At 47.3% G+C, this 24147-nt stretch overlaps 1 protein-coding gene across 1 annotated transcript; it reads left to right on the top strand.

Annotated features, from left to right (window-relative positions):
* The first annotated feature begins 1739 nt into the window (after positions 1-1739).
* On the top strand, positions 1740-20720 carry GOLT1A (golgi transport 1A). The gene is made up of 6 exons (XM_049858472.1): positions 1740-1868; positions 14409-14433; positions 15934-16025; positions 17079-17257; positions 19796-19859; positions 20441-20720. Exons 1-6 carry the CDS (start codon positions 1740-1742, stop codon positions 20477-20479), a joined length of 528 nt encoding a protein of 175 aa, XP_049714429.1. The 3' UTR covers positions 20480-20720.
* The last annotated feature ends 3427 nt before the right edge of the window (positions 20721-24147 follow it).

Raw genomic sequence — 24147 nt, 5'->3', positions numbered from 1 at the left:
AATACCCCATTCCAGGTCATAACACACATAAATAAGGCCCAGCTGCATTCCATGAACATCATTCTTCCTCCTGGTCTCCACTTTGTCATCTCGAATTTGCCTGGGATGTTATCTCCACTACTGTCGAAGTTATTCCCTCTTTCTCTTAGTCCATGCTAGTGCATCTGGTCTGTTATTACTTACCTGACGGTTAGTTTTTTTCTTCTAGTGTTTATTGCTACGACTCTTTCATTGTGTGTGTGTGTTTTACATAGAATAGCTCTGGTCTTCTATTTCTCTTAAATTCAAGCTTATTTATTATAATTAGGTGCAAGCCATCTGCCTACCTCATTACGCATTCTAGTAAGTCTTGTCTGAGTGTGGCTATATTGAGAGGCATTGTCTTTTATCATAAATTCTTCTTTTTATTATAATTAACTTTTTGTGAGTTTTTTAAAATGATATCTGTAGATCGGTCTTATTTATGAACTTCATTTCAGGATATAGAGGACATTACAAAGGGTGTGTTGGGTCTAATGGCATTGAAAACCACTGTTCCACAATGGAAGAAAGGCCATTAGAACTTAGAAACTATCTTACCAGCTGCCATGGAGTCAACGCCAACTCATGGTGACTCCATGTGTGCCAGAGTAGACCGTGCTCCTTAGGGTTTTCAGTGGCTGATTTTTCAGTAGATTGCCAGGCCTTTCTACCAAGGCACATCTGGGTAAACTGGAACCTCCAACCTTTTGGTTAGCAGCTGAGCACCTTAACCATTTGCTCCACCCAGGGACTCCAGAAACTGTCTACCCTTTCTCTTTTCAGGCCCACGGAGCAGAAAAAAATGCACCTATGTCTACACAGCTGGTGAGTGAACTAGAACCAGGCCTTCTAAACTCTCCAGCCCTACCCCAAGCCTAAATTCAGGCCTCGCCTTCCATAGCTCAACCTCACAGTCCAAAACTGGACACCGCTGGGGGAAAGGAGGTCGAAGCCCGTTGTCTCTAATGCCCCTCTGATGCTTTCGCCCTTGATTTACCCAGAGTCTAACCTCCCTCCCGTTAGACTGACAGCAACAGGTTTTACTCAGTTGCTTATCGCCCCCTAGCGTCTAGCATGGGTACTAGTACAAGGCAAACAAATTAGTTACAAAATGGATTTAGTGCATTTCCAAAGACAGACATAGATTCCAACTCTTCCATCACTCTGCCAAACCAAGTAAGGAACCTAGGTACCCCCGGGACCCCAATTCTTCCTTATTACAGTCCGAGTTTTGTAGAGACTGGAGCAGCCGAATTCCGCCTCAGGGCATGGAAAAAACCCCAATTCTTCCTTATTACAGTCCGAGTTTTGTAGAGACTGGAGCAGCCGAATTCCGCCTCAGGGCATGGAGGAGGGGTAAAAAGGCAGGTGGCGGGTGCCTGGGAGGGGGCAGTGCCCCCTGGGAAAAGCCCGCTGAAGGGAGCCTGAGGCTTTAAGCAGACGTTCGTGTGCGGCTGCGTGAGCAGAGGAATGGAACGGGAGTTAATCATTGACTGGAAGCTAGTTTCACAACTTACCAAGGGTCAGCTTGCCGCCCGCACGTACAAGCTCGGTCCACTCCGGTCCTCACCACTTGCCAGCTCCGAGCCGGAAGGCCCCGCAGGCAGACTGCGGCATGATCTCCATCACCGAATGGCAGTGAGTGCGAGGGACCGGTGCCCCAGTGCCGCAGAGGGGACTGGGCTGGACTCGGGGATGCAGGCCAGTGTAGGGCGGAGATGCCGGCCTCCCTGCGGGATCGCGGGGATGCCCTCGAGCGTGACCTCTGGAGCCCATGGCTGGGACCTGCTGTGCTGGCAACCCCGAGGCAGCAGGACCCAGAGCTGGTGTGGCTCCTCTGCTTTCCAGTGGGTGGGGGGTTGCCGAGGGCCGCCGGGTAGCCAGAGGCTGGTGCTTGGGGGACCTGGCAAGATGATCTCTTTTCCATTCAGGGTTCTTAGAACTGGGAGCCCCAGTGCTGCCGCATTGGGCTCAGCAGGAGCAGGCCTCTGCCATTCAGACATCTTTCTCCGCAAATCCTGAAAGTCTCCTGAGGCCCTGGAGCCCTTTTTATCAGAAACTAAACTCTGCCCCTCCCAAATCACCATACCCTCACCCCTCAACAGCCCTCCCTTTCCCCGGGGAAGAGGACAGGGAGGGGGTCCGCAGGTCCAGAGCCCAGGAGACCCCTCAACAGCCCTCCCTTCCCCACAGGGAAGAGGACAGGGAGGGGGTCTGCAGGTCCAGAGCCCAGGAGACCCCTCAACAGCCCTCCCTTCCCCACAGGGAAGAAGACAGGGAGGGGGTCCGCAGGTCCAGAGCCCAGGAGACCCCTCAACAGCCCTCTCTTCTCCCCAGGGAAGAGGACAGGGAGGGGGTCCGCAGGTCCAGAGCCCAGGAGACCCCTCAACAGCCCTCCCTTCCCTCCAGGGAAGAGGACAGGGAGGGGGTCCACAGGTCCAGAGCCCAGGAGGAGCTGTGGCTCTGGAACAAGAAAAAGGAGGGTGTAAACTTCATTTAAGGAGCCCTGGTGCCACTGTGGTTAAGAGCAAGGGCTGCTAACTAAAAGGTCGGACATTCGAATCCACCAGCCAGCCACTTCTTGGAAATCCTATGGAGCAGTTCTACTCTGTCCTATAAGGTTGCTGTGAGTCAGAATCAACTGGACGGCAACAGGTTTGGTTTTGGTTTGGGTGGCACAGTAGTTAAAGCTCTCAGCTGCTAACCAAAATGTTGGTGGTTCGAACCCATCAGCCGCCCCCGCGGGAGGAAGATGTGGTAGTCTACTTTTTTGTAAAGATTTATAGCCTTGGAAACCCTATGGGGCAGTGCTACTTAGTCCTGTAGGGTGGTCCTGTAGTGTCGTTATGAATCAGAATAGAGTTGGTGACAGTGAGTTTGGCTTTTTTGGTTGAGTGGTGCAATGGTTAAGCACTCGGTTGCTAACTTAAAGGTTGGGTTCCAACCCACCCAGTTTCTCTGTCAGAAAAAGACCTGGCGATCTGCTCCCGAAAAGATTATAGCCTAGAAAACCCTATGGGGTCACTATGAGTTGAAAATTGACTTGACAGCACCTAATAACAACAACAAATTTCATTTGGGTGAGTTAGTCAAAGCCTCTGAGCCCCAGTGTCTTATCTATGAACTGGTGATAACATTCATTCGTTCACTGAACAAACAACTCTGCTCTATGCCAAGCACTGTGTTGGGTGTAGACTATACAACAGCAAATACAACAGACACATTCCCTGCTTTAGGAGTCCCTGGGCGGTGCCAATGTTTAAGCAGATTACTAATCGAAAGGTTGATGGTTTGAAGCTACCTAGAGGCGCCCTAGAAGAAAGGCCTGGCAATCTGTTTCCAAAAGGTCACAGCTTTGAAAACCTCATGAAGCGCAGTTCTACCCTGCAACGCATGGGGTCGCAATGAGTCAAAATCAACTCCATAGCAACTTTTTTAAATTCCCCGCTTACACTCTTGAGAAGGGAGACAGATAATTAACAAGTAAAGAAGTAAATATATAGTATGTCAAATGGCGAAAAGTCCTCTGGACAGAGATAAAGCTGTGTAAGGAGGTTAGGGAGTGTGGGGTAGGACGAATTACTATCTTATGTAGAATTGTCAGGGAAGACTTCACTGAGAAGGTGCCTTTTATACAGAGACTTCCAGAAGTGAGGAGCAAAGCCACGCAGCTATCTGGAGGTGAAAGTGTTCCAGGGAGGGGGGACCAAAACAAAAGCCAAACCTGCTCCAGTCGATTCCGACTCATAGCAACCCTATAGGACAGAGTAGAGCTGCCCCATGAGGTTTCCAAGGAGCAGCCGGTGGATTCAAACTGCTGACCTTTTGGTTAGCAGCCAAGCTCTTAACTGCTTTGCCACCAGTGCAAAGGCCCCAAGGTACTAGCATTCTTGATGCATTTGAAGAGCAACAAAAGGTTGCTGTGTCTGGAAAAAAGTGAGTAAGGGAAAGAGTAGTAGGGGTTTAGGTCAGAGAGATCACTGAGGGGTCAGACTGTGTAGCCCATTGAAAGTACTTTGATTTTATCTACATAACATGGGAAATCATCGGGGAGTTTTATGCGGAGGAATAATACAAGCTGCTTATATTTTATAAAAGATCACTCTGGCTGCTGGGTTCTGTATACATAGATGTGGAAGGGTGAGAGTAGCAATAGGGAGGTCAGTTCTGAGGCAAGAGATGGTGGAGGCTCAGACCGAGGTGGTAGCAATGGAGTGGTAGGAAGTCGTCAACGTTGGGAGCGTGTTGAGGAAATTGGTGGAAGAATTTGCTAATGGGTTGGATAAGGGGTGGAAGACAAAGAAGAGTCCAGAATGTCTCTGATACTTTTAGCCCGAGCAATTAGAAGGGTGGAGTAGGGGAAAGTGGTAGTTGGGTTTTAGACTTGTGAAGTTTGATGTAGCATTAGACAGACATCCAGGTGAGATGTCAAGGAGGCAGTTTGATACATGAGTCTGGAGTTCAAGGCCTGGGTTGGAGAGATAAATTTCAGAATTGCCAGCACAGAGATGGATTTAAAACCATGAAAGTCCATGAGATCACCTGGGCAGGGCTTCTCAGCCTCAGCTCTGCTGACGTTTTGGGGCAGGAGAACTCTTCCTTATTGGGGGTTGCCCTATGCATTGTAGGATTTTAGCAGCATCCCAGGGCTCTACCCACTAGATGCCAGCAGCATGCCTCCCTTCTTCCCAGTATGACAATCAAAAATGTCTCCAGACATTGCCTAAGGTTCCCTGGGGAGAAAAATCTCCCCTTCTTCCCCCTTGAGAACCACCGATCTAAGGAATAAAATTATATAGAGAAGAGGTCAGGGACCTGAGCCCAGTGGTGCACCAACATTTTATGAAACCAATTAGCATGCAAGTAAATACACCTTACCAAATGTGATAAACTCTGTGAAGAATGTGGCAGGTCCTACGAGAGAGCAATGAGGGAACCAGATTTAGGTCAAGGAGCAGACAGCAGCCCAGGTTTCCGTGAGGAATTTGAGTTGAGACCTGAAGGATGCGTATGCATTAGTCAGAAGACAAGTGGGAGAAGAGTGTGCCAGGTGAGGAAACCACACGTACAAAGGTCCTGGGGCAGGAAGGCTGATGGAAACCAGGCAGAGCAGTGTGGTTGGAGGGTGGGGGGTAAGAGGGCAGTGGCAAGAGGTGAAGTGGACAAGCAGGCTTAGGCCCAATGGCACAGGGCCTGTAAGCCCCGGTATGGACGGGAAGGCCTCTGTGTTTTGTTCTGCTTTGAGAGAGAAGCTAATGAAAATTCTAAGCAGTACGGTAATATGATCAGATTGTGTTTTCCAAGGTTCCTGACTGCTGTGTGGAGGCGGAATGGCACAGTGGCAAGAACGAAGAGGAGACTAATTGGGGGCTGTTGGAGGTCTGGGAAACAGACAATGGTAGCTTAGCACTGAGTGGTGAGAGCGGTGACAAGTGGACAGCTTTCAGGGTACATTTTGGAAGAAGAATCAATAAAGCACAGCTGTGGACTGAATGGGAGAAGAGAAGCAGGAGCAGGGAGGGGGGCCAGTGACAGCTCTTGGGGCCTAAGTGAGTGCTGGTGACACGTATTCATTTGGGGGAAAGTGAGAGAGGTGTGTCTTTAAGGAAGGAAGATCATTAGCTCAGTGGTTGGCCCCTTTGAGTTGAAGATCCCTGAGAAAACAGCAAGCAGATAAGGCAAGTAAGCAGTTGGGTACAAGTTTGGAAGTTCCCAGAGAGGCATGGGCTAGAAAGAATAAATGTGGATATAGTCAGCACAGTGATATTTAAAAGCATAGGAATAGGTATGACAATAAGATGCAAAGTGAGCTCAGACCCAAGCCTTGAGGAATTCACATCCTAAGAGGTGGAGAAGTAGGAGCTGGCAAAGGAGACTGAGAAAGAGTGGTCGGAGCAGCAGGAAAAAAAAGAGAAAGAGTATTTCAAGGAAGGAGGGGTCGGCGCTGACAGAGGTGGGCTGCAGTCTGTCCGTTAGACTTGTTAACCTGGAGGTCATTGATAGAAAACTAAAACCATTGCAGTTGCGTTGATTCCGACTCATAGCGACCCTATAGAACAGAGTAGAACCTCCCATAGGGTTTCCAAGGAGCTGCTGGTGGATTTGAACTGCTGACCTTTAGTTAGCAGCTCTAGCTCTTGACCACTGTGCCACCAGGGCTCCTTGATGACCAAAGCAGGAGCAATATCTTTGGAGAGGTGGAAGGCAAAGGCTGGAGTGAACTGAAGTGGTTAGTTAAAGCCACTTTTTCTAGAGCCAGACTAGTGGGTTGAAATCCTTGCTCTTCCAGTTGCTGGTTGTATGTCCTGGGCAAGTGATTTCACCTCTCGGTGTCTCAGTTATGTCTGTGAAATGGGACAAAGAGCAGTGCCTACCTCGTAGGTGGTGTATTAGCTTCCTAGAGCTGCTGTAACAAATTACCAGAAACTATATGGCGTAAGGAAACCCTGGTGGCATAGTGGTTAAGTGCTACAGCTGCTAACCAAGAGGTCGGCAGTTCAAATACGCCAGGCGCTCTTTGGAAACTCTATCAGGCAGTTCTACTCTGTCCTACAGGGTCCACTATGAGTCGGAATCGACTCAAGGGCAGTGGGTTTGGTTTGGGGTTTGATATATGGCTTAAAAAGGAGCCCTGGTGGCACAGTGGTTAAGCAGTTGGTTGTTCACCAAAAGGTTGGCAGTTTGAACCCACCAACCTCTCTGTGGGAGAAAGGTGTGGCAATCTGCTTCCATAAAGATGGCAGCCTTGGAAACCTATGGGGCAGTTCTTCTCTGTCCGATAGGGTTGCTGAGAGTCAGAATCAGCTCAAAAACAACAGGTTATAGGGCTTAAAACAATAGAAATTTATTCTATCATAGCTCTGGAGAATAGAAGTCTGAATTCAGGGTGTGGACAGGGCCATGCTCTCTCTCTGAAGGCTCTAGGGAAAGAGCCTTTCTTGTCTCCCCCAGGCTCTGGTAGCCCCAGGCGTCCTTTGGCCCAGGGCAGCAGGACTCCGATCTGCCTCTGGTCCCCACATGGCTGTCTTCTCTCCGTGTCTCTCATCTTTATCTCTTCTGCTCCTTTTATGAGGACATCAGTCACATTGGATTAGGGCCCCGCTATGCCACTATGACCTCATTGTAACTAATCACATCTGCAAAGATGCTGTTCCCAAGTAAAATCACCTTCATAGATACCGGGGGTTAGGAGCTCAACATATCTTTTGGGGGGACACAATTCAGCCCATAACAGGTGGTTAGGAAATTAAATGAGTGAATTAATATACCTAAAGTGCTCAGACTGTGCCTGACACATAGTATGGACTCCTAAGTGCTAACTAGCATTACTATTAATCAGTATTGTTTATTTGTTAAAAGTGAATGAAGGTGTTCCCTCTTTCCGTTTCCCTCCTTCCCTTCCTGAACAACTCAGTCCTAAAGCCGTTAAAAAATCAAATCCATTGCCATCTAGTCGATTCCAACCCTTAGCGACCGTACAGGACAGAGTAGAACTGCCCCAGAGAGTTTCCAAGGAGTGGCTGGTAGATTCAAAATGCCGACCTTTTGGTAGCCAGCTGAATGCTTAACCGCTATGCCGCCAGGGCTCCCCTAAAGGTGGCACAAAAAGGTGATGTGGGAGGTGCGGTGACCCAGAGTGAGGTGTCAGAGCCCCAGCAGGGTGAGAAGGGTGTTCGCACTATGGGTGGCCTGGTACAAGGTATCGGAGCAAAGGCTGCGTGAGGAGGGCATCTCTGAGGGCTCACGGTGAGGGGTAGGGAGTAACTTTACAGTGGAGGAGCCTGGCGGACAACACCTGAAGTGATTAAAGTAAACATTATCAATAATGGTCAAATTAAAATTGTGCACCACCTGATAGGATGCAATAATGAGAAGAATATAATATCGCACGGGTGGTATTTCTCTCAAACGTGTATGACCTTAGGAGACATCAAAAAACAAAACAAAACAGTTGCTGTCAGTTCCGACTCGTGGCAACCCCATGTGTATCAGAGTAGAACTGCTCCATAGGATTTTCTTGGCCGTAATAGCAGATTGCCAGGCCTTTCTTCTGTGGCACTGCTGGGTGGGTTTGAACCACCAACCTTTAAATTAGTAACCAAGTGCAAATCATCTGCATCACTCAAGGACCTGAGGAAACATCAGACGGCCCCAATTGTGACATCTACAAAATAAGTGGCCCAAATCTTCCCAAGTTGTCAAGATCTTGAAAGTCAAGGAAAGACCTAGGAGCTGTTCCAGATGGAAGAGACTAAAGAGACATGACGACTAAATGCGATGTGATTCTGCACTGGGTCTCTTTGCTATTATGGGGATTCTTGGGGCTACTGGTGAAGCCTGACTGGAGCCTGAGGGCTAGACGGCAGTCCTGTGCCTATGTGGATTTCCGGCCTTTCACAGTTGCATCCTGGCTGTATAGGAGAATAAAGGAAAATCACCCAGAGTACAGGGGTGATGAGGTATCAGTTAGCAATTACTCTCTAGAGCCCTGGTGGTGAAGTGGTTAAGAGCTCGGCAGCTAACTAAAAGGTTGGCAGTTCAAATCCACCAGCCGCTCCTTGGAAACCCTATGGGGCAGTTCTACTCTGTCTTACAGGGTCGCTATGAGTCGGAATCGACTCGACAGCACGCAACAATTACTCTGTAATTGTTCAGGAAGAAAAATTCTCTGTACTGTACTTGCAACTTTTCTGGACTTTTGTGATTGTTAAAAAATAAAAATTTTAAGCACGCAACAATTACTCTGTAATTGTTCAGGAAGAAAAATTCTCTGTACTGTACTTGCAACTTTTCTGGACTTTTGTGATTGTTAAAAAATAAAAATTTTAAAAAATGAAATGAGGTTTTGAGACTCCCTGTATGAGGGACCCAGCCACCTGCTACTGGAGATACCCCTTTCCTGGTAGCTGTGGGCGGCTTTCTGGAGCAAGAAAGAAATTGAACCTAGCTTCAGTTACCGCGTGGAGTGTGGAGATGGGGCAGCCAACTCCTCTGCCATAGGCTGCAGGCTGTGGACCCTTCTTGGCAGCGGCCTCTGGAGCTGCAGGGCAGGGGGCTAAACAGGGCATCAGGGCTGCCATGAGCGTGTCACAGCCAGGGACAACTAACGCGGTCAGTGAGGTGTGAGAAGGTCTCAGCTTCTCACTAGGTGGCGCCCTGGAGAGCCAGGCCTCATTGAGGAGTTAACCTTCCTCTCCCTCCCCTGTTTTCTGCTTGCTGGGACGTGTGATAGCTCTGGCCGACCTCCAGGAGGGGGCGCGCTGCCCCATCTGTCTGGATTATGGGGTTCATCGACTGCAGGCATTCTGTCGGTCCCGGGAGCACTTATATGACAGGCTTCCTCGCCTTCTCTGCCATGTTGTTGCCAGGAGAAGACTTCGGAAGCAACCCCCAGCTGGATAACTTGACTGAGATCGATAAGCCACTCGGATCAGAGGAAGCAAGAGGCAGAGGCAAGGACTGAAGCTTGCCTGTGAGAAACACAGTTTCTGACCCTTTTCTGTGAGGTTTCGAGTCCATGGTGCAGTTTCTCCACTGAACGCTGGGAGCACTAAGCCTAGGCCATAAGCGATGCTGCCCCCGTCAGGAAGGTTCTGGAACTGCATGAGCCGTTGAAATGTGTGGAGCAAGTTGTGAACCTAACTATGCAAAAAAAATAATAATCCTTATGTGAGGAAGCATCAAGGAGGAGAGAAGAAATAAAGTCTGAATTTCAGAAATTTATGCTGTTTCTGAAAAGCAGGTAAGGCTGTTCTTAGTGCTTTTGGAATGAAGATACGTATATTTTAACAAAAAATGAAAACCCAACAAAATGTTCACATCATGTTTCTACATGAAAATATCTACTAAGGGAGACAGAACAGAAGAAGATACAGTCAAAACTGGAATTAATGACAGATACTTTATGGAAAGTACAGATTAATAAGAGATATTTTTATGACAGGCATAAAAACTTAAAATACCTTTATCATTCAGATTAAAGAAATATGGCTGAGGCTTTCCTCCACAATAACCTGGCCTATACAAAATTATTGCAACAATTCAAGTAGATACACTTCTAGATCCTCAGCTTATTGTCTCTGAGGATAGAAAAGTCACTGCACAGAACAAAGCCTTCGTAATGACCCAAGGAGATTGTACTTACTCTGCCCAGCTGTCCTGAACTCTTCAGAGACTTCCTTCAAGCAGGTGAAAGTAGGAAACCAGCCCAAATGGACCACAGAAGTGTGTCAGACTCCTCCTAGACACAGGAGGAATCAGCCACTTGAATGGCTTCTGGGCCACTGGAAGATACATCGAGAGTAATGGTGTCGCATTGGATTCTAACAAAATCCAGCTCCTGCCGAAACTGAGATCCAGTAAGACTGGCTTTTTTCTGGAGTACGAGTTGGCAAGGTTTCAGTTTATAATTTGAATGATAGATCTCATCTCTATATGTTTAGTGATTCTTTTAAAGAAGCTCTTCGGCCTTATTTCTATACTGGAACTGATTCTGGTCCCCTTAAAATCTGCATAGTAACAGATAATGAAAAATGAACTACTCAGAAGACAATTGTGTTGTTTCATTTTCTTTCAGTTTTAAGCAACCCTACAGGACAGAGTAGAACTGCCCCATAGGGTTTCCAAGGAGCGGCTAGCGGACTCGAACTGCCGACCTTTTTGTTAGCAGCTGAGCTCTTAACCACTATGTCACCAGGGTTTCTAAATACAGCTTAGCCAGTAAATATAGTCTCAATAATTGTTTAGGGCCTCTCTCTCTCTCTATTTCTTCCTCTAAACAGCTTGAATGGTTCTTCTCCTCACTGTAAAAACATGGTAATAATGGCGATTTCGCAGACGTGGGGTCAGTTCTAAGCTGTTACTGAACAAGTCCAAGGAAGTTTTTCCTCTTTAACAATTACCTATATGTTTTGTTTTTTTAATTCAACCAACCTCAATTTCTAAAAATTAAGCCATTTCTAGTAAAGTTATACATCTTGTAGTTTAAAAAGATATGCCTGCCACATCCTCACCACCTCAGTATCTCCTTTATAAAGGCAGCCACCTTCAATTCTTGGTGGCTTCTTCTACTTACCTCAGTATTTCTCAGTAGCTTGTTATTTCTTCTTCTTCTTTTTTTTGGTTTCTATCAGTTAGACTGGACATATATATGCCTTCCCAATCTATGGATAATTTATCAGTTTTTTTAATTAACTGATTTTTTCTTTCTCGTAAACATTCTCCTAGACCCTCCATCCTCATGTTCCAGCCTGGACAGACTAGTCCCCAGGTCTGCACAACTTATCCTTCCCTTCACTATCCTTCTAGGAATTGTCTTCTCCTCTTGGATCCTTGGTTGCCTTACCCTACGCTTCCTCCTTGGTTTGCCCCTTGTTTTAGAGTGTCACATCACCCCATAGGTTGCAAGGATAGAAAATTTGGAGGATCTTCCATGTCTCAATATATTTTTTATTCAACCTATTTTTAGCTGATCGTTTGGCCAGATAGAGATTCCTCGGTTTGACATCCTGTCTCCTCAGACTTAAGGTATTACGCCATCATATACTAGCGTTCATTGTTGCTCTGGAGGAATCTGCTGCCCTTCTGTTTCTAGCTCTTTTTCCTGCCACATGTTTTTCCTTTTGGCACTTTTAATATCTTCCTTTATCCCTGGTGCTTTGAACTTCCACATTAATTTATTTTTCTGAGCACGCATACCTTTTCAGTCCAGGAGCTCATGTTCTTCATTACTTGATAAGTTTTTAAATTTAAGGTGATAGTTTCATTCTTTCATTTAGTCATGTAACATTTATTTATTTACTCCTGTTTTGTGTCAGGCACTATACAAGGCGAGCCAAACAAAGATCCCTGTCTTCTAGGAGCTTACTTTCTAAAGGGGAAAAACAGACAATAAAACAATAAACACTATAAGTCAGCGATAAAGTGTGTATGCCATAGGTGATAAAGTGCTACAGAAGTGTGGAAAAGTAGAGCTGCGTAAGGGCATAAGGTGAGTACAGCGTGTTGGGCCAGGGGTTGCTGCTACGATAGGATGGTCAGGGCAGGCCTCGTTGGGAAGGTGAAAACTGAGCAAAGACTTGAGGCCGTGTGAGCACCTGAGGGGAGAGCATTTCAGACAGTGAACAGCTAGAGCCGGGCCGTAAGGCTGGATCTCACCAAGCCTGTGGGAGGAACTGCCAGGAGGCCAGTGTGGTTAGAAGGGAATGACCAAGGGGGTGAGCGGGGCTTACGAGGTTATGGAGGGGAGCTAGAGGGTGGAGGAGAGTCAGATCAGACAGAAAGCCTAGAGGCCATTTTAAAGACTGTGGCTTTTATTAGACTGGACTAGAAAACAAAAAATAATACTGACGTGGAGTGTGCTTCATAGTTCAATCAGATACATGAGGCCAAATGGGCAGCTCCTGTTCGGAGGCAGGATAAGAAGGCAGGAAGGGACAGGAACTGACTGAATGGACACAAGAAACCTGGGGTGGAAAGGGGGAGTGTTCTGTCACATTCTAGGGATGGCAAATAGTGTCACATAACAATATGCGTATAAATTTTTGTATGAGAAATTAACTTGAGCTGTAAACTTTCACCTAAAGCACAATTAAAAAAAAAAAGACTGTGGCTTTTACTCTGAGTAAAGTGGGAGCCTTTGGGGAAGCCCTTGGAAGCTTCTGAGGCTGTTGACATGATCTGACTTTTCTTTTAAAAGGATCACTCGCCTCTAGCCATACTTTTTAAATTACTGATGTGGCTGTACAACCTCAAGTTTATATTGTATATACAGTTTTGTAACTTGTTTTATTTATTGAATAAGGCTAAAAAAAAAAAGGCTAGACTGTCTTATTTTCTTTTTATTGTAAAATGTACGCATGTTGGTTCCACCAGCCATCTGTCTGTTTGTTTATTGTGGTGGCTTGTGTGTTGCTATGATGCTAGAAGCTATGCCACTAGTATTTCAAATACGAACACGGTCACCCATGGTGGGCAGGTTTCAGCAGAACTTGCAGACTAAAGATAGGCTAGGAAGAAAGGCCTGGCAATCTACTTCTAAAAATCAGTCAACAGAAGCCTATGGAGTGCAATAGAATATTATTGTCCAGCACAGTGCTGGAAGATGAGCCCCCTAGGTTGAAAGGGAACGATGGACTCAAGCGTGCTGGCCATCATGAGGACGACTCAGGACTGGGCAACATTTCATTCCATTACACGTGGAATGACCATGAATCAGAGCCAACTCAATGGCAACTGACAACAAACGACAACAATGCATGTTGGTTATAAACTCAAACAATCAAACTAGGGATCAAAAGTCCCTCTATAGCTTTACCTTCCTTCCAGCCTCACCTGAACCACGAGTCACAATTGCGCTGCAATATCTAGTGGCAATACAATTGTCCTTTTGGTGTAGGCTTTTCTGAACTTTTATTTATTTATACATTTACAAATATACAAATACAGATACATTTAAAAATGTGATAGGATCAAACTATACATATTGGTTAGTAACTTACTTCGTTTCGTGTAACTATGCAACAAATTGAAAAAAAAAGTTATGGGAGCAGAAAAAGTGAAGGCAATGAATGTGAACAACTCTGTCCAGAAGCATAACTGGGGATAGAAGCGGAAAAATAGTGTGAGAGATGGTGGGAGCAGTGTTTTTTATGTTTTTGTTTTTTTGGATAGCACGTGAACCAGTTTGAATGTTGATGGAAATAATTTAGGAAACAGAGCAGTTAGAGGTGTTATGGTTGATGGAATGGAGTCATGGAGAAGGAAAAGAAAATGGACTCAAGAATATAAGTGGTAAGGAAAGACATATAGATCAATGGAATAGAATCGAAAGTCTAGAAATAGACACATTTATGGTCAATTGATTTTCTACAAGAATGCCAAGACAATTCACTGGGCGAAAGAATAGTCTTTTCAACAAATGCTGCTGGGACAACTAGATATCCACATGCGAAAGATGAAGTTGGATCCCTATCTCACACCATATATAAAAATTAACTCAAAAGGGATCACAGACTTAAATATAAGAGCTAAACTATAAAAGTCTTAAAAGAAAACAGAGAAGTAAATCTTCACGATCTCGGATTAGGCAAGTGTTTCTTAGATATAACATGAAAAGTACAAGTGATAAAAGAAAAAATAGATAAGCTGGATTTCATCAAAACTAAAAACTTTTCTGCCTTAAAGGACACCATTAAGAAAGTAAAAAGACAACCCATGGAATGGGAGAAAATATTTGCAACTCATAAGGGACTTATATTCAGAAAAAATAAAGAACTCTTAGAACTCAACAATAAGAAGACAAATCACCGAATTAAAAAATGGGCAAAGGATTTGAATAGACATTTCTGTAACAAAGAAATGTAAATGACCATTAAGCACATGAAAAGATACTAAGCATCACCAGATATCAAGGCAATGCAAAGCCAAACCACAACGAGATACCAGTTCATACCCACTGTTGTTGTAAGGTGCTATCGAGTTGGTTCTGACTCATTGTGACCCAATGTTCAACAGAACTAAACACTGCCTGGTCCTGTGCCATTCTCACAATCATTGTTATGCCTGAGCCCATTGTTGGAGCCACTGTGTCAGTCCATCTCGCTGAGGGTCTTTCCTCTTTTTCACTGACCCTCCACCTTACCAAGCATGATGTTCTTCTCCAGGGACTGGTCCCTCCTGATATCATGTCCAAATTATGTGAGATGAAGCCTTGCCATCCTTGCTTCTAAGGAGCATTCTGCCTGTTTCTTCCAAGACAGATTTTTTCGTTCTTCTGGCAGTCCATGGTATATTCAATATTCTTTGCCAATATACCCACTAGGATGGCTAGGATTGATGCAGCCACTTTGGAAAATAGTTTGACAATTCCTTAAAATGTTAAATATAGAGTTACCATATGGCCTAGCAATTCCACTCCTAGGTATATGCCCAGGAGAACTGAAAACATACGCCCACACAAAAACTTGTACACAAATGTCCATAGTAGTATTATTCATAATAGCCAAAAAGTGGAAACAATTTAAATGTCCATCAATGAATGAATAAATATGTGTTATAGCCATTTAAGGGAATATTATTCAGCCATAAAAAGAAATATAGTACTGATACAAGCTACAACATGAATGAATCTTGAAAATCACGTGCTAAGAAGCCAAACACAAAAGGCCACATATGATATGATTCCATTGATATGAAATGTCCAGAATAAGCCAATTCTTAGGGTCAGAGAATAGGTTAATGATTGCCTAAGGGCTAGGGGGCTGGGGGCGTGGAGAAAGAGGAATGAGGAGTTACTACTAATGCGTACAGTGTTTCTTTTTCGGGTGATGAAAATCTTATGGAATGAAGGGACTCAAGGATGAAATGTAAACTGATAATGAGTTGGATAATGAAACATTTAAAGCCTATAAAGTGGTGAGGGTAACACTAGCTACCTCATAGGGCTATTGTGAGGACAGAATGCCATTGTCTACATAAGGTGACCGGCACAGTTTCTAGGTGCTACACATAGGTTATGGAGCCCTGGTTAACACTCGTAGTGGTTAAACACTTGGCTGCTAACCAAAAGGTCCATGATTCAAACCCACTAACTGCTCTGTGGTAGAAAGATGTGGCAGTCTGCTTCTGTGAAGATTTACAGCCTTGGGAACACTATGGGGCAGTTATACTCTGTCCTGTAAGGTCACCATGAGTCGGAATCCACTCGATGGTAATGGGTTTTCCATATAAGTTAGTTCCCATCTTTCTTTTCCTTCTCACCCATCATCCTCTAAGAGCGCGGTAGCTGAGATTCCTGGACAAAAATGGAGCCCTAGCCTAGAGGGCAGGTGTCCAGTGGCAATGGGGGAAAGCTCCAGGCATTCCAATCTACTCCGCAAAGTCAGCCCACCACAATCTCCTTGCCCATTGCAGAGACTGGTGTGGGCACCACCGGCTTTGGCATCTTCTTCATCCTCTTTGGAATACTCCTGTACTTTGATTCCGTGCTCCTGGCCTTTGGAAACGTGAGTGCCCCACCCCTGGGCAACTCCTCCCTCCCATGGCCTTCCTGAGATCTGTTGCCAGGAGAGTCAGCTCAAAGTTCATTCAGGTGTGCCCATCCAGGGGTCAGGGACCATCACGGCTGGGCAGTTGAGGGTTGCTGGGGAGAGACAGCAGGGTCTACTGGGCATGGAGAATCTAAAGAGCCAGACTTTCGTGCCAACCTCTGGGTGACACCCTGGGAGAGGGGTACCAGGATGACACAGTGTTCCTGCCATCTGATTCCCAGTTTAGTGATAGGGACGTAACACATACATACCTGACTGAAAAGGCGGAGAGAGACAGCAGTGAGGTCAGGATAAGATAAACCCATTTAATACAAAACAAAGAGCTTAGACAGAAGACAGCACACTCAATTGGAGAAGGATGAACAGGAATCTGGGAAGGAAAATGGAGGTGGAGTGGATAAAGCACTTCAAGTGGATGGAACGGCAAGAGAAAAGGTGTGGGAAGGAGAGAGAAAGCATGGGGCATGCTGGAAGAAAGCCAGAGAGTTAATTTGTCCAGAGCCTAGGCACTCTTAACGGAGCGTTAGGAGCCAAGCTTAAGACAGTAGTAGAGCCGTATAGTGGAGGGCCTAGAGTATAATCCTATAGGCAGTGGAGCCACTAAAGTTTCCATAAGCCTTTGGGTATGGCTGTCTAACCTATTGAGGCCTCCATCTTCACTTCTGTAAAATGGAGAGTCTCACTACCTATCCCATCTTCCCTGGGAGGTGGGATGAGAAACGAAATCATTTATGAAGAAGTGCTTGGGATCTAAGGAATTGGGTGGGAGGCCAGAGACCTTCAAAGTCCATCTGCATGTCCAACCCCCTGCCTCTGGGCAGTTCTGCTCCTAACCAGCTCAAATTATTCAGGGTTCTGGAATTTTGCCATGTTCCTGGATCACCCTCTCTGATATCATCCCTCCTTGAAGAGTTAGCAAGTCCTGCCCCATGCCTGACCCAGGTCTGAGCCCCTGACTCCTAAGGGGGCTGGTGTGTTTGCTCTCACGCTCCTCTCCCTCCCCAACAGCTGCTGTTCCTGACTGGCCTGTCCCTCATCATCGGCCTGAGGAAGACATTTTCCTTCTTCTTCCAGCGGCACAAGCTCAAGGGGACCAGCTTCTTCCTGGGGGGTGTGGTCATTGTGCTTCTGCACTGGCCCCTCCTGGGTATGCTCCTAGAAACCTATGGATTCTTTAGCCTCTTCAAGTGAGTGTGTGTCGCTGGTAGTCCAGACAGGCCACCAAGGCCTCTGAGTAGCTGAGACCACCCACAGGTCTGGCTAGCCCAACCAGCAGGGTGTCCATGAGTTGGGACTTTATCCTGCAAGAGATGGGGAGAGGTGGAAGGATTGAAAAACGGGAGATACATCACACTGATGCTTTGGAAAGGCCCCTCCAAAAGTAGGTTTGCAGGATAAATTGGAGGGATCAACCCATCCATCAGCAAACATTGAGCACTTACTGTGTCCCTCACCAAGGAGGAGACACAAAGCCTGCCCTTAAGTCTCTAACGATCCAGCTGGGGAGAAAGGGCAGTGAACGAACATTTGCCAGGCCTCTAATCTGCACCAGGCACGCTCACAATCATCATCTCATTTTATCCTTGCCATTACAGGATTTTCCTCTACTTTGCAAATAAAGGAAACCAAAGCTCAGAGAGGTTGCCCCTGCCCAAGTTCTCACAGCTAGTGTACACAGGACCTTGAACTTGATCCAGGTGTCTCTGTTTCTTGGCTCCACATCCTTCAGCCTGTCCTGTGTCAGCCCTGGGCCTGGTGAGCGGCAGAGCAGAACTCAGAGATGACGTGTGGCCACGTGTGTTCAGGGCTGTGGGAGCTTGGAGGAGGGAAGCCAGGGAGGTGTCCTAGAGAAAGAGGGACCTGAGATGGGCCTTAAGGAATGGGTGGGGTCTACAGGACTGGAGGCACTCAAGGAGAAGGATAGCAATGAAGGTGAGGATCGGGGGAAATACTCCCATGTCTATGGAGTGATGTGGAGAGAACAGGGGTGGGGGTGGGGATAACGGGGACTGGGAGAAGCATGGCTTACGGAATCATGGGAAGGAGCTGGGGTGTGGAACCCTTGGGTTCTTAAGAAGCCCTCAGTTGGCTTAGTGCAGCCTTAAAATGCCCGATTAGCCTGAACATCCTAGTGTAGTGTGGCTTCAAGAAAATAAATGTTCTCAGCCATAGGTTCTATCACTCATGTATTCAACATTCAAATATGTCATTATTCAAACAAATACTGTACATAATAACTGCCTGTTATTGTTGTTGTTGTTAGATGCCCTGGACTCCTAGCGAACCCATCTGACAGACTCATAGCGACCCCACATGACAGAGTAGAATTGCTCGTAGGGTTTTCTAGGCTGTAATCTTTTTTTTTTTTAATCTTTAGGGGAGCAGATCGCCAGGTCTTTTCACCCGAGGAGCCACTGGGTGAGTTCAAATTGCTAGCCTTTTTGTTCGCAGCTAAGCGATTAACTGTTGCACCACCAGGGCTCCAGTAAGTTCCTACTGTATGCCAAATGCAGGACTAGGTATGAGCTCTGGCACTCAACAAGGAGAGAGTTCCCGAGGAATGTGCAATTTAGTAGTGAAGACAAATCCTAACGATAGGTGTCATTTGGCTCAGGTGTGTGAGTGCGGTCCCTGCATATTCAGTAGTTGACACGAAAAATAAACCTTGACAAGGACACCTTGGAACAGCATTGTAGGGACAAATATTGCAACTCTAAGGGACCACAGGAAACCCTGGTGGCGTAGTGGCTAAGTGCTATGGCTGCTAACCAAAAGGTCAGCAGTTCAAATCCACCAGGTGCTCCTTGGAAACTCTATGGGGCAGTTCTGCTCTGTCCCATAGGGTCGCTGTGAGTCGGAATTGACTCGACAGCAATGGGTTTTTTTTTTTAAGGGACCTCAGAGGTGCAGTTGAACCTCAGGAAACTGAGGCTCAAGGAAAGAAAGCAGCTCAGCCAGAATTCAAATTTGTAATGTAATGCCCTGACCCTCCTCCTATATACAGGCTCCCTTTCCGCTCCGCCAACCCTGGAGCCTCCAAGCCCCTGGAAGAATTACAGGTCTTTGTGTTAAGGCCCTATATTATTATTAACCCCACTCTGCTGTTGAAATGGAGATCAGAGAAGTTAAGGAATGTGTCCAAGTTTGTACAGCCTCAGTAGGTGGTAGAGCCTAGATATGAACCCCAGGAGTCCGACCCCAGAGCCTACATTCTTAACCACTTCACTTGGATGCCCGGGTGGCCATGTTCTCTTGGGAGTCAAGTCTGAGCCTGTTTTTTTTTTTTAATTAGGCACATATACATTTTATTTATTTTTATTTTTTTGTGGTAAATATACATGATGTAACTAAATATGTGACATTTCAACAAGCTCCACGTGTACAGTTCGGTGCCATCAGTTATGTTCGTCAGATTATACCATCACCCTTAGCAGAAGCTCAGTGTGCCCTGAGCACCGAGTCCCCTTCCCGCACCCCCCTGGTAACTTTGGTCTCTACACACTTGCCTATTCTAGATAGTTCATGTAAGCAGGATTCTACAATATTCATCCTTTTGTGACTCACTTATTTCGCTCAGCACTATGTTTTCAAGGTTGGTCCATGTTGTAGCACACATCAGGAATTCATTTAAGCCTGAACCTTTTGGTGGACCTCAAACTTGGCTACCCTCTTTCCTTCCCTCCTGGACCACCACTGATCCCTCCCTCCACTCCTCTGCTCCCTAGGGGCTTTTTCCCTGTCGTCTTTGGCTTCCTGGGCAATGCCTTCAACATCCCCTTCCTAAGTGCGGTGAGTAGATTGTGCCTATGGCTGGTGGCGGTGGCCTGGGGGTTGTCAGCCTTCAGCTCCCCTCCGCATCCCCGAACCTTCTCCACCTGGCGAGAGCAGACGAGGGGAGTTACAGGCAGCTGTGCCTAAAGGAGGGTATGGCGGCCCATTACTGGTTCCTTATTAAAGGGAAGAAACTGAGACCCTGAGACTCTAGGTGACCAAGCCTGAGTGCCCCAGATTCCTGGGAGCTGGCGAGGCCTGGGGCCCGGGCATGCAGGGGTGTGTCACGACTGCCAAGGACGGGAGGGAGAGCAGGCAGCAGATTCTCTATTCACTTGGGGCAGGTGTGGGAGCCAGCCCTGCCCCTTCCCCTCCCTTTCTCTGAGGTAACTGACAGAATATGAATTCTCTGAGGAGCCCAGGGAGGCCCCGAGGCCAGCACAGCACGTTGATGCCCACCAGCTGGGCCCAATCCCTGCACCTCCTCTATATCTGCACCTGGCACTGCTCCCAGCTGTCAAGGCCAGCTCCGTAATAACCTAGATAATTGAATCTGCTCCCCACTCTTTGTCTGGAGTAATGATTCTTGGCTCCCACAGCTGTTCCGGAGGCTTCAAGGCACCAGCTCAATGGTCTGAACAGCAGAGATGAGCTTCTTGAACTTGGATCATTGGTTGAGGAGGCTTGCAGGGAGGTCAGACCCGCGCCCTGCCCTGGCTCATCTCCCCGGCACAGCAGGAACTCCCCAAGGCCAGAAGGAAAGATGGTGCCGAGTGACTGGCCTCAAATTCCCGAGTCAACTGAAGAGGTTGCCAGGACTGTGGGGAGCAGAGATCCAGGGTCCTGCGGAGATCAGCTCAGGGCTGGCATCACATCCCTGCCCTGTATTTATGGGAAGGAAAGCAAAGATTAAATCCCCAAGCTGTGAGTGTGTCTGAGTCTGGAAGTCGGTGTCTCCAGCATGGCAGGCGGTGTAATGCCATTCCACGTGGCAAGGGTCAGCCTGCTGTCTCATAAGGCTCTACTTCTCACCCTGGTGTTCGGTAGTCCTGATGAGTGAGGATAGAGAGTCTGACAGACGAACAGTCCCTACCCTGGGGAGCCCCTGTTGTTGTCGTTGGGTTCCATTGAGTTGATACCAACTCATAGCGACAGAGTAGAACTGCCCCATAAGGTTTTCAAGGCTGTAATCTTTACAGGAGGAGATTTCCAGGTCTTTCTCCCTCGAAGCCACTGGGTGAGTTTGAACCGCCAACCCTTCAGTTAGCAGCTGAATGCTTAACTCTTGTGCCACCAGGTGGGGAGCCTCTACTCCAAGGATGAAGACAGTTCTCACAGGCTCCAGAAGGAGATGGGCCACTTGCAATGCATGTGTTTAGGATCTATGGTGTGCCCTCTGTGTGTGTACCAGGCAATGGAATGGCTGCCAAGGGGACAAGGGGGGACCTGCCCCTGTCCTCAGAATGTTGTGTACACCCAGTTACAGAACAGAGAACTCACTGCCAGAGCAGGGTGAGCATGGGTGCCACAAGACACAGAGGTGGGGCCCCAGGAGGAACATCTTCAGATTTGCTGTCACCGCCTTCAGGAAAGGGGAAAGCCCAAACAACCCCAAATTCCCATATCCCTCAGTTGCCACTGATTCACAGCTGGACTCTTGTAAAGGCAAATGGCTTTTTCTGTGGCTATATTTCTGAGCACAGTGGTTCGAGCTTGGCCTTGGGCTTGATCAGATCCCTTTTTGCCCCGTATCAGCCATGGAGGAGCGTTCCTGATTTGGGAGGAAGCTTCTCGTTCCCCTGACCATTCTCCAGGGCCTGCAGGGGCCTGGCCCACTGTTAGCTCTCAACAAAGTTTTGCTGACAGGTGACAGAGGCATGGGTGAGCTTAAAGGCACCCCCCCCAAAAGGTTTCCTTCAGCCCTTGCCCATTCCACCCCCACCATTCTGATGGGACCATGTCTGTATGAAACTATCTTATTAATGCCTTCGCTCGTGGAACATGAGTTAAGTTACTACTATGAGTCCCTGGGTGGTGCAGACGGTTAATCACTCAGCTGCTAACCGAAAAGTTGGTGGTTCAAGTCCAGCATCAGCCTTTGTCGTTTCAGTGAATTGGGAGGTTAGGTCATTGCCAAGGATGGTGGGGTGGGGGGTTAAGGTGGGAGGAGAGTGGAAAGGGCTTGCAACAGTCACAATGAGGGTGGGAGTCAGCAAGGCTGTGTCAACAACGCGCTGAGAAGTGGAGAGGCCACCAGGACTCCATAGTGGAATAATGATTTATTTAGCACCTACTGAAAATTTTTTTTTTTTTTTTTACGAGTCAGAATCAACTTGACGGCAATGGGTTTGGTTTTATGGTACGTACTAGACTAGAGCCGTGGTGGCTCAGTGGTTAAGAGCTCAGGCTGCTAACCAAAAGGTTGGAAGTTCAAATCCACCAGCCGCTCCTTGGAAACCTATGGGGCAGTTCTACTCCGTCCTGTAGGGTCACTAAGAATTGGAATCGACTCAACAGGCAATGGGATGTGCTAGATTTCCCACACACAGTCTTATTTCCCAGCAGTCTTATGAGGTTAGCTTCATTATCCCCATGTCAAAGAGCCTTCGAGGAGTTAAACCACTTGTCCAAAGCAACACAGTGCAGTGGAAAGCCAGGACTTACCCAGACCAGTTTCACTCCAGAGCCAGAACTCCTACCCTACACAGGGAGTGAAAGGTGAGCAAGGCAGAAGCCAAGGTCATCACTCATTCATTCATTCATATCCACTCACTGTGCTGCAGACAGTTAACATGCTCAGCTGCTAGCCAAAAGGCTGGCAGTTCAAGTCCACCCAGAGGTGCCTCAGAAAGAAAGGCCTGGTGATCTACTTCCAAAAAATCAGCCGCTGAAAACCCCATGGAGCACAGTTCTACTCTGACACACATGGGGTCTCTGTGAGACAGAATGGACTCAATGGCAACCAGTGGTTTTCACTGTCATGGTGGATTGAGTGCCATGGGAAGGACGGGGTCCATCCCAGAAATGATAAGGTTAAGACGTTGCACATTAGAACACCTGGGGAGCTTTAAAAAGGACTGATGTGTGAGCCCCACCCCTACACGCTCTCTGAGATGGGGCCTGGGCGGCTGTCCCTGTTGAAATTACAGGTGTAATTACAGGCAGCCTGGTTTGAGGACAGCGATGCTGGATTCTGCTGGAGTCGTAGAGACCTGGGAACATGTCCAGGCTCTGCCACTCACCGACGGTGGCACTCTGAGTCTCAGTTCCCTTATAGAAAGTGGAGATAATACTACTCAAAGTGTTGTAAGGATTCAGGAGATAAATCCTGTAAAGTGCTTACTTAGCACAGTAACTGCTTGTAATGGGGCCAATAATAGTAACGTGGTGACGGTGAGTGATAATCGAGTCTTCTGAGACAGAAGAAGCCTGGAGATGTTGGGACTGGGCTCCCCCTCCCCAAACAGGCCCAGCAGGGTGTGGGCCTGGGTGCTTGGGTGTGAGGACACCCCTCCTCCAGTGTCTCCTTCCTCTATTAGAGTCCTTGGGATGCTTCTGGCCCTTAATGGGCCTTTGGTCAAAGAGGAGGGACAGAGAACTGTCAGAAGCGATTATGGCAGAAGCGGTTCCTGGGGAGGGAACGGGAGATGGTGGATGCTGTGGAGGGCAGAAGGGCCCTGGGTGGCACAAACAGTTTGCACCGGAATGATAGGTAGCTTGAACCCATCAGTGGTGCCATGGAAGAAAGGCCTGGTGATCTGTTTCTGAAAAGATTACAGCCAAGAAAACCCTATGGAGCAGCTCTACTCTGCAGCATCATGGATTGGAATTGATTCCACTACAATGTGTTTTTGGTTTTTTGGTGGAGGGCAGAGTGGTGGGCAGGAATGAGCTGCCAGCCCAGCAGAGCCAAGTGGAGTTCAGGAACCCACTGTCCATCTTCCCAAGTTGTCACCCAAGAAACATCTCTTGTGTTCAGTTTCTGAGAAGTCCCCTGACCATCTGCTGAGAGTTCAGAAGTCACTCATCAGCCTTAGGTCTGCTCTAACACATGAGGGAACCATCCACCCACCATCCCTTCTTCAAAAACCTCACCGCACCCTGGCTGAGCCTTCAGCAAGGGAGGAGCACCCCCGGGAAGCAGCCCGAGGCGCGGGCAGGGGGGAACTTTCACTCTGGCTTCTCTGGTTATCATCTCCATTTACAGACCACAGAATTCGAAACCTCAAGGGCTTTAATCATTAAGGTCATTCCACTAGAGCCCGGCAGGGTTGGGATTCACACTCAGCTAAATCTCTCTGAGGCT

This window comes from Elephas maximus, chromosome 18 (assembly GCF_024166365.1).
Source record: "Elephas maximus indicus isolate mEleMax1 chromosome 18, mEleMax1 primary haplotype, whole genome shotgun sequence".
In the NCBI taxonomy this organism is placed as follows: domain Eukaryota; kingdom Metazoa; phylum Chordata; class Mammalia; order Proboscidea; family Elephantidae; genus Elephas; species Elephas maximus.
Note: the sequence above shows the minus strand (reverse complement) of the source record. Positions and strands in the feature narration are given on the sequence as shown.